At 41.3% G+C, this 12,596-nt stretch overlaps 1 protein-coding gene across 5 annotated transcripts in view; it reads left to right on the top strand.

Moving 5' to 3' along the window:
* Positions 1-12,596, top strand: part of ptprua (protein tyrosine phosphatase receptor type Ua) — a 334,107-nt gene that overhangs the window by 78,254 nt on the left and 243,257 nt on the right. For all 5 annotated transcript variants that reach the window (XM_034704890.1, XM_034704892.1, XM_034704887.1 and 2 more), the window contains exon 2: positions 1,232-1,360. In XM_034704890.1, coding sequence (XP_034560781.1) covers positions 1,232-1,360 — 129 coding nt within the window. The remainder of the gene's footprint in view (positions 1-1,231; positions 1,361-12,596) is intronic.

The following is a 12,596-nucleotide window of genomic DNA, read 5'->3' as shown; positions in this document are numbered from 1 at the left end:
GGGTAGAGGAGAATAAGAGAGAGAGGGAGCGGTGGTAGCGATGAGATGAGTAGTAGAAGCTGTTGCCGAATGAGTCCGGCACGTCAGTATTCTTTGATTGCGTAACATCCATGTCTACAATGGTGATTCATAAACTTGAAAGTAGTGCTCTGCTGGCCTCTGGGAGACAGTTGTCAGCTGACATCAGTCTGATTAGCCGTTTGACACAAAGTGCATATTACTTTTGACTTGTCGGCTGAGTAGTCTGTGAGATTTTTTAAAGTGAAGTGAACCGTTCAACAGCACAGCGGTGTTGTTGCTTTTTATCAAAACGGCAGCAGGAGGTAGGTGCTGTATGTATGGTGCACAGGAAGAGACTGCTCCTTCTTCTTATTTCAGATCAGGTTGCAACCAGTGTTAAGGTTCATTACCACCCTGTATTATATTGGAGTGAAGACCAGAATAAAGAGAAAGGGATGAGTATGCGACTAAAACATTACTGCGCAAAAGAACAAAGTTGGACCTTAGTCATGTCAGGATTATGTGTTAACACTAACAAGTCTAAACTATGGGAACCATCACCAAACTTCCTGCATTAAACCTATTTAGAAATGTGGCACACCTCCTATATGTCTAAAAGTTGGTCCTTCCATGTCCAGCCTATTCATTTTGAGGTTTTCAGAAGTGTGTGTGAATTTTTTGACCAATTAAACAAGCAAACACCATATCCGCTCGCTCTCCTTTGACAACCAGGCTGGTGGCTTTAAAAGCCTGTGGTTTGTGTGATAATGGCAGAATAGTGAAAGGAACCATTATAGGCCAGACAGGGTCGGGTCACCTTCACATGCTAAGAGCCGGCCTGTTGTTGTCCTCCATCAGCTGAGGAAGCCCTTCCTCTGCTCTGGCACTGCTTCCCATTATGCCTGCCTATCTGTGGTGACCTGCGGCTGCCGGGTCATTTTCACAGTGCAGGGCTAATTGTACCAAATGGCGGTAGATTTTGAGGGAATAGATGAGATAGGTAGTCCACTTTGACCCCCTGGTGCCAACCATTAGATGAAATTTACTTTACAGCTGTAAAGATCTCCATGTGGTTGATGTATTAACACATCTGTGAGCCTGTGGTGATGTAACTGAACAATCATTTCTGAGATGTTTTCGACATGTTCCTCCTCCAGTTTTCTCCTGTCAGCATGTTAGAAGGAAAGTTTACTCTTTATCCTTTTAACACTTTACTCTCTGTTCTTTGCAGCTGGCTGTACCTTTGATGAGGACTCAGACCCTGGCTTATGTGAGTACCGACAAGGCCAAGAGGACGACTTTGACTGGCAGCTCATAAGGACCTACAATTGGCCACATCCGACCCCAGATCTCCTAAGAGGTAGGAACCACGCTTTTTAGGGAACACATGACACGTATGCACACGATGTTTTGTAAGTGCTCCTCCATACTTAACATACATAACAGGCCGTAATGGCTGCACTGTAATCCTTTACACAAGGACAAGGACACTACATCAAAGTATGTCCACTTCAGGTGCTGATGTTGGCACTAACAGGATGTTGTTTCCAAATCATTTTGCAAGGATCAGTCAATAGTGCACCGAAACAAATGAGAAGACGGTCCAGGTTTGGAAATATATGTGAGGCTGTACATGACATGATTCATTCTGGCTCTCTGACATTGATATATTCTCCTCTCACATGCATATATGTTCAGGGACACTCCGCCTCGGCTTTGTAATTTGCCATAATTGTGATAATGACTACATATCTATAGTTGGTGTCGGCTCCAGGCTACTGCTAGTGGGACCGCCTCATGATATGGAAAAACTGATGCATCCCCGCTATGCCACTGTCACCGGCGTCACAGTCCAGGTCTGCTTTCTGTAAATCTCTTGGCGCTGCAATTTGACTCTCTATTGTTAAAACACAACACTTTCCCATGTAAACAAGTTCACCTACTCGTCTGCCCTTTCCACCCACCGTGTCGAGCCTGCCCTGCTCAAACTTCTCAGCCAATCACAGAGTGATAAAGGAACTTCCTTCCTTCACCCCTATACTCCTTCAGTTTCAACTACTTTCTCTCACATACTCATATATTCTCTTAATGTCTGTATATAAAAGCAGAATATATGTATGTGAGAGTGCCACAATGAATTATGTCTTATATGGCCCTTCATAGAAATACCCAAATTCCCAAATTCCCTTTGAAGCCTTCTGAGAGAGCCGACTGCTCCCTTGATGGTGTTTTTGCATCAAATCCAGCTCAGGGCTGCTGCTTCAGAAAAGCAGAAGGTAGCAATGAACAACTATGAAAATCTGTCTGCATCAAACTATTCGAAAAGTTCAATTTTGGGCAAATGTTACAGGCGTTTATTTGAATCTTTTAAATATTAAATCCCTCCCTAAACCCTAAAGGCTGATTTATACTTCTGCGTCTCCCCTCATCAGCAGGGGCTGACGTGGACATGAGCACCACATACTTGTGCGTCGATGTGTCCGTGTCACGCAGCAATTCTCTGCCGAAACGCTTGAGGGCAGTGTGGTCTCTCTGATGGTCCGGTCGCCTGCTTCTGGCCCCGCTACGATCTCTGTTCACTTTTCCACAGAGATTCAGAGCGTGTTATGTTAATCTACAGCTGATACATGTTGCTGTTTATCATACAGACATGATTACATGAAGAATAGAGAGGAGGAGATGAAATACACGACCGATGTCCGGGATCCTGGAAGTGTTGTAAATGCAGGAAACACAATGCCGCCGAGTGGACCAATCACAGAGCTTGCGGCCCGCGTTGATTCTATGCCTAGTTACATTTTGGAGGAGCTACGTGCGTAGGCCTCTGCGTAGGTACGGGAGCTACGTGGACCCCAGTGTAGGCTACACTGTCGATCTGCTGTAGAAGTATAAATCAGCCTTAAGCCCAGAGTCCTTGAGGACTTAATTGACATCACCTGGAAAGTGATTGAGTGCAAGAGACTGCAAGGCTGTAACTAGGAATGGGACAGCACTTTGCAACTTATCACGTGATTTGTATGACATCATGTAGCTCACCTAAGCTGCATTAGGAATTTTTGATTCATTACTTAACCACCAAGTTAAAATAATTGGTTGCACCGTCCGTGTTTCTTGTTTTCATCTTTCTCTTATTTCATTTCTGTGTAACGGCGTTTGTGTACCTTTCCATGCTTGCAGGCTTCCCCTAGGAGTCCTGTGTTTCACGTCACAATGTTATGAACTGTGGGTAATTCCCTCACGCTAAGTCTGCAAATATGCCCACTTATGGAATATGGCTCAAAAAGTCAGCAAAAGATCCCTCACAGACTTGAAGATTTGACATCGGGACAGCCCTGAGCCCTCACTTAGCACTTAGACTTAGCAGGAACTCAAAGTCAGTGAGTGCGTGAGTCTGGACATCAAGACTGGGCCATGATGTCAGCGTTGGTGTGAGTGAAGAAAAGCAACACGTTCACTAGATGAATTGCATAAGGCTCCATTATAAGACATTATCATAGCTGTGTTACCAATTACTCAAGGCGAGGCAAGTCTGTGTTAAACCTTTCAGCACCAAAACGATTTAAAGTGCTTTACATAAGACATGAAGGGCACGAAGCCAAGGTATAAATAATACACAAGACAACAGAGAAACACTCATTTAAATGGGATAAAAGGGTTATGAAAAGATACAAGCAGGCTTACATCAGAGTAAGTATTTCAGTGCAGCTGCGGTGGAGTTCAAGTTCAAGGTATGAATGAATAGCCAATCATGTCATCTCTTAAAGGTGAGGGGAACACAGAAATGCATTCAGCCTCTTTAAAGAACACAGAGTGGGAAAATGTTTTTTTTTTTAGAGTTGGTACAGTAAGATTTGAAAACATGTGTTCCTCCTCTGTGTTTAGTTTGTATCTCTAGGCCACTGGGTTGATGTGTTCAAGACCATCTAAGAGGTTTAGAAAGGTTACTACTCAGTGATGTGTGGTGAGGTTCATGGCTGGTGAGGCACTGAGATTAGAATTTAGATTTACAAATTTATGAGCCAAACAGCTCGGTTTGAAAGGAGTGGGTTATTTTCTGACCTGATTGAAGCAGATCTTTAAGCTCTGGCGTTGGTCGTCCTTTATGACAGGCGGTAACACTGTAGCTGTTTGCTAGGAGGCTCAAAGCCCGCCTCTTTACGTCACAATCACTTGACAGCAGTTATGTTGAGTTCAGCATTTCCAATATGGCTGCCTCTGTTGATTGGCATCAAAACAGTGCTTCAGAAACACGGTTGACGTCACGGATACTGCGTCCATTATTTATACTGTCTATGATTTACACCCATGTTGCTGATACTTGTGGTGCTCCTAAATGTTTGCTGGTGCTCCTAACTTTATGAAGTTGGCAGCACTGGTGCTACCAAGAAAAACTGTTAATTTGAGGCCCCTGTTACCAGACAAATAAAGAGCCTTTGACTTTGAAATTTAACAAGGGAACACTTCTAAGCATCACCAGATAAAATGTCCAGGAGAAAGTTTACTTGAGGTTTTCTAACCGCACAGCCAGTCATTAAAGCACTATCTCTTTGCTGCAGTCAGGTTCCTGCAGCAGGTATCTGCAAATATTTATTTAGTAAAAACAAACATGAAGTAGAGGAGCTCTGATGATATTTACCATCCAGTCTGGAAACGGAGTCATAAACACAAAAACACATCACAGAATAACTCACCAGTCTACTATAAAGCCGGCTTGCCGCAGCTTTTATGTGCTGCGCTGTTTTTCAGACGCTTCATTAAGGGAGCGCTGCTGATGTTCTGAAGAAAATAATGACACATTTAATGAAAACAAATTTACTGCAATCTGAATCGGACTGTTTGTGCAGAGTTCTGTCAATTACCAGAGGGGGACTGTGTCCAAACACAGAGTGTACAATAAGTTCAGAGTGAAGGCTGCAGTGTAATAATATAGATTTGAATAAGGAGCCCCAGAACTGTATAATCTCTGTTAGTGGTATGAAAGCTGCTTTTAAAGGGTTGGATGTTTACGTTATGCATTAACTGGACACATTAACTAAGCCTTACAGGGGAACCTTAATGACAGTCTTTGGCAGACTAAAGAAAGTTACAGAAAATGTGAACTGATTTAAAAAGAAACTCAGATTGATGTTTTCATTTAGATTCAAGCTGAATAACAGTCGAACAAATAACAACAACCCTGCCTGTTACTGAGGACTGATTGCAGTCCAGCCTTCACAAAACATTTAAAGTCTGGTGGATTTTTTCTTTGGACCTTTAAAAAAAAAAAAAAAATATATATATATATATCTATATATTTGCTTTTCAAAGCAGTGAAAAGAAAGAGTCTAATAATGGCACTTAATACTTAATTGGAATTTTTTCCCATCATTTGAATCCCGCCCTGGTCCTTCCCTGCGGCGATGCATGGAGGAACTCAAGGAAAACATGTAATAAGAGAAACATTCAGGAAGTTTTAATAAAGAGAAAATAAACGTGTTTCCCCCGGAGCATCAAGAGAAGTAAAATGAGTTTTGTTGTCGGTTATCTGCATACATTTAGTGTGTGCTTAGAGTGTACGTAGAATTATCAGCTGCAGTCCAACAAACACCTGCACACAGAGAAAAACAGCAGTCTGTGTTTATACTGTGTGCTGAATCCTGCTCAGGGCCACAGAGACATTCTACTGGCAGAATACCTTCTTATTATTTATTCATTACTTGCATCTGTTTTTATTAAAAAACCTATTCTGAGGGCATCGGTTTGGCTGAGCAGTTGGTCCTTGTTACACCAGTTGCTGGTTGGACTCCTGAGTATGACCATTTTCTGCATGTCTTCCCCCGCTCTCTTCTCCCCATGTCTTCCTGTCTCTAACAGCGCAGGCAAAAACGCTCGAAATAGAGCTGTCAGAGTTGACACACTAACCACAATGAACCTAATTTCTCTATTAACGCAGTTGTTTTTTGTGGTTGTGTTCTATTCAATTTCCCCTTTGGATCATTGAGCCACAGCTGCCTCTCCCTGCTTCAGTCGTGATGGAAGAAAACGACACCACTGGGCTTTTAATACATTTCACTTAAAAAAAACTCATTAGTGGACAAGTCAAAAGTAATCTGCACTTTTTGTCAAACTGAATTAAACGATCACCAAAGTACTGAGCTACCAGCTACGAGCTAAGCATACAGGTGCAGCTAATCAGACTGATGTCAGCGAGCAACCGCATCACATAAGCCGGCAGACAAAGACTGTTTGAATCACGGCAGACCTGTGGCTTGGATCTAAATCCAATCTATCCTCTTTGTTGCTTAGCGCCGCTCGAGTGGCTGCTTGTTGCAGCAGCTCTCTCTTCGTTGTTCTTTTTTCAACTTTTTTTCATATCTGTTTAGTTCTCTTTGTATTTGGAGCCTGTCATGACTATTAATGACTCATTTGTTGGCCATAGACACCAAACTGGCTCGTTTGCAGTGGTGTTTTTACTAGATCCTGCGTGTAACCTTGGTCGCATTGTTTACATATGAAATCAGCTGTTAGCAGCCCGGAGCATGTCGATGCTAAATGATGCTAGGCCCAAGTTCCCTTTGAGCTGAGGAGAAGGAGACAAGGATGACGTGCTGGTATTGAGGTGCAAGCTAAAAAAGACGACATCGACCTGTCCTTCCACCCACAGTTATGGTGAATGGAAGATCTATCTATGATAAGGTGGACGAGCTAACCCAGCACCAGAGGGAATACTGGCAGAGTAGCATCATGCTAACAGAGCTAACACCGGACATGAACGCCACATTGGAAGGATTTCACCTGCTGTGGGCGGACAGGATACAGGAGAGCAAGACTGAACTAACTGGTGAAGAAGGCCAGCTCAGTCCTGGACCCTGTGGAGGTGGTGGCTGACAGGAGAATTATGGCCAAGCTGTCATCTCTGATGAACATTTCTTTTTCTAAATATATTCTTGTTGAAATTCTTGTACTGTACACCTTTTTGTTTGCTGCTGTAACTCCATGAATTTCCCCGTTGCGGGACAAATAAAGGAGTATCTTATCTTATCTTATCTTACCTTACCTTACCTTACCTTACCTTACCTTACCTTATCTTATCTTACCTTACCTTACCTTATCTTATCTTATCTTATCTTATCTTATCTTATCTTATCTTATCTTATCTTATCTTATCTTATCTTATCTTATCTTATCTTATCTTATCTTATCTTACCTTACCTTACCTTACCTTACCTTACCTTACCTTACCTTACCTTACCTTACCTTACCTTACCTTACCTTACCTTACCTTATCATATCTTAAAGGACATCCTCAGACATTTACCCTACTGTCTCGGGGAACAACTGTTTCACATGTAAAGGACCTGTATTAAACAGTAATAGGTAACATGTACAGATCATGAGGAAGAAAGCCTTTAACATCACAGGTGATGCCTCATATTCTCAGCACTACCAGTTTGAACTGCTTTAGACTTCCACGAGCCACCAAAAATGTTTAGTAAAACTTATTTATCCCCAGAGCAATTAAATGATTAAATTCTTAAATTGTAAAACTCAAACCTAAACTTAACTTTTTCATTTTCATCTTAACACACACACACACACACACACACACACACACACACACACCTCGCTTGTATGTGTATGTATATATGCAAGGTATAAAATTAACTTTTTACCTCATCTGCCATTGGCTAGTGACCTCCAAAAATGTACCGGACAAATAAAATAATCATGCCTTATTTGATTTAAAATAATTACCATACCTTTTTATTATGAAAATACAACTTAAAAAAGGCGAAAGGCTGCGGCAAAGGCTGCAGCTCATGGTGTGGTTTTGTCGGGTCTGCAAGGACCGAGGTTGGACAGCCTCGTCAATTTTCCAGTTCTCTTTGAAACGTTGTAAAGTGACATTACTCAGTTTAGCTGTCTGGTCCTCTTCTTGATCGCCTCCTGTCTTTTTGTTTACCCTTTTTGTTCGTGCTCTGAAGCTGTCGCCTCCCTCTAAGTCATGGTTCATTTATTTGAATTATAAATCTAAAAGTCAACATAAAAAAAACACACTTTAATGCATTCATGTTCCCAAAGTAAAATAATGGTGCTTTACATTGTTAATATGGACTTTAAAAGTTTGGAAATATCTCAATATAGAATGTTTTCAATTATAAATAATGGGATTTTTTTTTTACATGTAATGAGAGTTAATTTACAAGACATGACAATACATGCAGTAGAATATATACTAAGATAGATATATAAGAATAATTCATACAGAAATAAAAACCTGCTCTGACAGTGGACTCATTATGAATAACGATTCATTTGTTCTTTAAACACTGGAAATTATTTCTTCCACTAGATGTTTCAAGGAAAAAATGAATTATGCCATTTACGCTATGAATGGAGAGCCTCACACGTGAATGAATGTTAATGATGGATGATTTATAAAAATCATTTCCTCCTTTGATTCTGAAGAAAAATGAATCAGCAGAAGAAAAGACGAGAAGAGAACACTTAAAAGCTGCTGTGAGGAACTTTTGTTTCGTATAGATTCTGGCACCCCCCTTGTGGACAAAGTGATACCTCTTATCTCTTGTCCTATACATGCAAAAGTAGTGTTTTCAACAAAAGCCTCATCCTGCTGTGTTCAACAGTCAACTTTATCAGGCAATGTGATTATTTTCCATGAAAACTGAGAAATAAAGGCTGTTTCTGAAGCAAGATGTCCATCATCTGGTCTGACACCTACCCCCCCAGGGCGGTTTCAGGCATGAAAAATTATAACAGAGAAGGTGCCAGTGTTGCTGCTGATGGACTTGTTTGCTATTGAAGATTATAAAGAGGCATCAGTATCATTTTCAGTCTGTTTCTCAGTCAGTTCAAAACTCCTCACAGGGCCTTTAAGGAAAGTTTTAGTCCCTGTGTTTGTCCCAGCTCAAACAGAGTGCTTTTCAACATGACAGAGGAAAGCAGCTCATTTTTCAGATGCTGAAATCAGTTAATGGTTGACAAAGAATCAATTTTAGACAGAACTGCCAAAGATTTCCTGCAAAAAGTTGATTCTGTGGCTTCTGATGAATTACTCAAGCTTTTGAATGTTTTACCCCACCCATCTGGGCTGGAACCTCTTTAAAAGAAACTACAGAAGCACCCAACTCTTTCAAATTTCAGCAGCTTCAAGTAACTGCAGTAAGTTTGGAGGATGATGCAAGATATTCTTAAAACAAGATCAGCGTGGTTAAAAATAAAGCAGAAGCTGACGAATAATGATTACACATTGCTGACCCATGGTGAAATCAGACTGTTCTCTCTAGAAGTCACAGCAGGCCTTCACTTAGCTATTAAAGAAAGTATGCACGTGTTTTACATCCTCTCTTTTGAGTGTTAAAATGGACTTCCAGCCTTAATGTCTGCACGCTCTCCAGGTTCCTCCTGTGATTTATGCCAAACAATCTCACAACTGCGGACTCTGTTCCATCAACAACCTTCTGACAGCTTGTTTTCTCACACTCAGTCCCTCGCTGTTTTTCTATTTAAGCCTGTCAAGCATCTGCACAGGTGGCCTGTTTCCAATCTGCGCTGACATTTTACATATACATGTCTATTTAAAGCAGCCTGTTTCCTTAGTTGTTTCTCTGTGCAAACACACATCAGAGAGGAAACATTTATAGAAGTGCAGACGGTGCTGGTTATAGGCTGCTGGCTCGGGTAAATTGTTGCAATTTGTGGAAGCAGCCGACAGACATCCGGGATTTCATAATTCATTCGCAGTTATCAAGAGCTTGTTCCGCTGTTCCGAGCACAGCTCCCCCGAGGCATGCTGGGTATGTTAAGGAACTCCCTGGGATTGGTGGAGTCTAGCATGGGTCATTGCTGATTACACTTCCTGGTGTTCCTCAGGGGCCGGGAGCGCCACAAAGGCAGCGTTTCATCTTCTTTTCATCCATTAGAAAAGGTCAATTTCAGCTGGGATGAGCACATGCTCGGATGAGTTGGAAGTTCCTCTCGGATTGTGCCGGATAAGAGATGCAGTTTTTGATTTATAAGCGTGTGAAATCAGATCATCAAAGGGAGCGCAGAGATCATACATGAACCAGAGGGACAGCACCGTAGCATGTGCTGCCCTCACTTTAATGAGCGTGGATCACTCTCAGATCAGGGAGAGTTTAATGATGTCAAAAGCAAAGCAAAAAGTGACTTAACACACACTACGGCACAGAGTTAACGCTACAACCTTCTGCACCTTATTACTGTACCAACGTTTATATATCCAGCATAAGATATCAGCAAGAAATGAGGCAACATCTTTAAATTGTGTAATCATAAAGCATCAAATAAAATAATGAAACCCTTGAGTCAGTTTAGACAGCTTGAGCTGCACTGATTTCACACGTGTTATTCCCACATTCACATTACAGACGTATACCCCTCATTTAGAACCCTGTTTAAACTAGTCTTACTGCCCTGTCTGTAACCTCCTACAGCTCTATCATATTCAGCATGAGGCAGAACCAGATTCTCACCTTTACACGCACAAATGCATGCTCATACAGGATTTATTGCTACAGTTTCTTCCCATGGTAAACATTGCATCAATATGTAATACAAGGAAGAGTTATTGATTAGCTGTCAGGGGGTGAGGGAGCTCTATGCCTGGGTGAAAATATGACTACCTATTTCTTCCAAAGTGTGAAGTCAGCTTCATTGGTTCTGTTTTCAAACTGCAATGAAAACAGATCTGTCTTTAACGTCTCCTGTTTATCCTGCAACTCAGGAAGAATATGCAAGGTCAGAGTTTTCCTCGAGGAGCTCTGAAGTAACACCACAGGTATACCCTTTACCTCCAGTTTTTCCAAGGGCTTTAAATTCTTTCTGAGCCGCTAAAGAGACTGCAATTGAGACAACAACTTAGTTTATTGGGCACCAGCAGCTCAATAGTATTGATTTGCGTCCAGCAGCCAGTGGAATACCAATGACATGAAACATTGCAGCTAAAAAGGAACATGTTACGCCCTTCAGCTCTGCAGGGTTTTTTTTTTCCACCGCTGTGTTTCTTCTTAATATCTCAGCCTGCTTGTCAGCATCGTAATGTGGGATGTGAGATGCCAAGTGTGCGTCTGCAGACATGAGTTCTGAGCATGCAGGCTGTGTTTCTGATGCTTTTTTAATGGTAAAATTGAACTGTTTTGCTGGATCAGATAAAGATTCAGAGTTGCTCAAAGGGGATTTTATTGGAGTTGTATTAAACTGAAGCCGACGTACACCCCAAGACATTGACTTTGTGTTAGTCGATATCACCACAGGGCCCCTTAGAGAACCGGTAACAACTCGAAAAACTGGTCTGGACTAAAATCTGAAAAAGTTTTGCTGCATTACAAAAAGAACTAGATATTTAATTTACAACAACTGTATTTAAGCCGTTTTATGTAGTGTTTCATTATGTGAATTAAAGAGGTTATCAGTTTATCCAGCCGCTGCTTTATCAAGAACACACAGTCAATAGAAAGCGTGTTGTTAATTAAAGGTTGATTAATGACCTCTTTTTCTTTAGGAGAATATTTCCAGCAAATGAAACTAAAGCCACACGGGGAAATCAAAGGGAACAGAGAGTGATGTAGAAAATGAGGGTAATTATCACTCCAGTGGAAGAATCCTTAAAAACATCAGAGTTAGGAAGTAGCTTGAGATGTGTTCACATGTGCACAGAACTCCAGGTGAGCAGCATGTGGAACCTTCATCTCATCTTTACTCTGACTTTTTATTTTATTTTTTATTTTATTGAGAGTCAGACTGATTATAGATTTGTAGTTTCCCTGAAGACGACTTGAGTTTCCGTTTAACTTTTCACAGCCCATATAGAAACAAAGACGGCTTCTCACTGTGTAAGTTGAAGAGGTACTTCATAACAGAAGCCTTGATTTTACACAAACGTCTGTAATTTCATTGAAATAAAGAACATAAGCACTTTAGTGATGTCTTAGAAAACACAGGATATTACTCAAGTGTTGGTTTATGTTCCACATTTGAATGCATATCCACTTTTAAACAAATAAAGATGAAGAGTATGTTGATGTGTTTTCTGTATGTTGTCACTCTAAAAACACAGATGGGAATACAGGAAGAGGAGAATCCAGCTCTTCACAGTCATGTCACGTCTGTTCATGCAAAGACGTGACACCTGCTTTTATATTTCTTCAAACACTCAGCCCTACCTGTTCAAACACAGATAGAATGCAAATATCATGTGGCTTGCAGAAAAAGTCATCTTTAATGGCAGCTTTGGTTCAGAATAAATCACCTCAGAGCTATAAACTCAATCACAGCAGCTGACCAACATGCTCACAGCTTAGCAAAGTTTGGTGAAGTTGCACCGACTCCTGAGGCTCCTCTGCCTTCAAACTTCCCTCTCAGGGATTGAACATGATGCTCATTTGCTGAGCAGAACTTCAAACCCTTTACAGTGTCTTGCCTCCACCTTTCGTCCACTCCCCTGTCCCCACTCTGCCGGCTTTGATGATCCAGGGCCAGGAGTAGAAGAACTAACTAGGAGGCAGAATGACTCTTTGCATTTAAATCACACATTAACAGAGAGAACTTTCTCTCGATCTCGTGACTTTTGGGGA

This window comes from Notolabrus celidotus, chromosome 16 (assembly GCF_009762535.1).
Source record: "Notolabrus celidotus isolate fNotCel1 chromosome 16, fNotCel1.pri, whole genome shotgun sequence".
NCBI classification, from domain to species: domain Eukaryota; kingdom Metazoa; phylum Chordata; class Actinopteri; order Labriformes; family Labridae; genus Notolabrus; species Notolabrus celidotus.
Note: the sequence above shows the minus strand (reverse complement) of the source record. Positions and strands in the feature narration are given on the sequence as shown.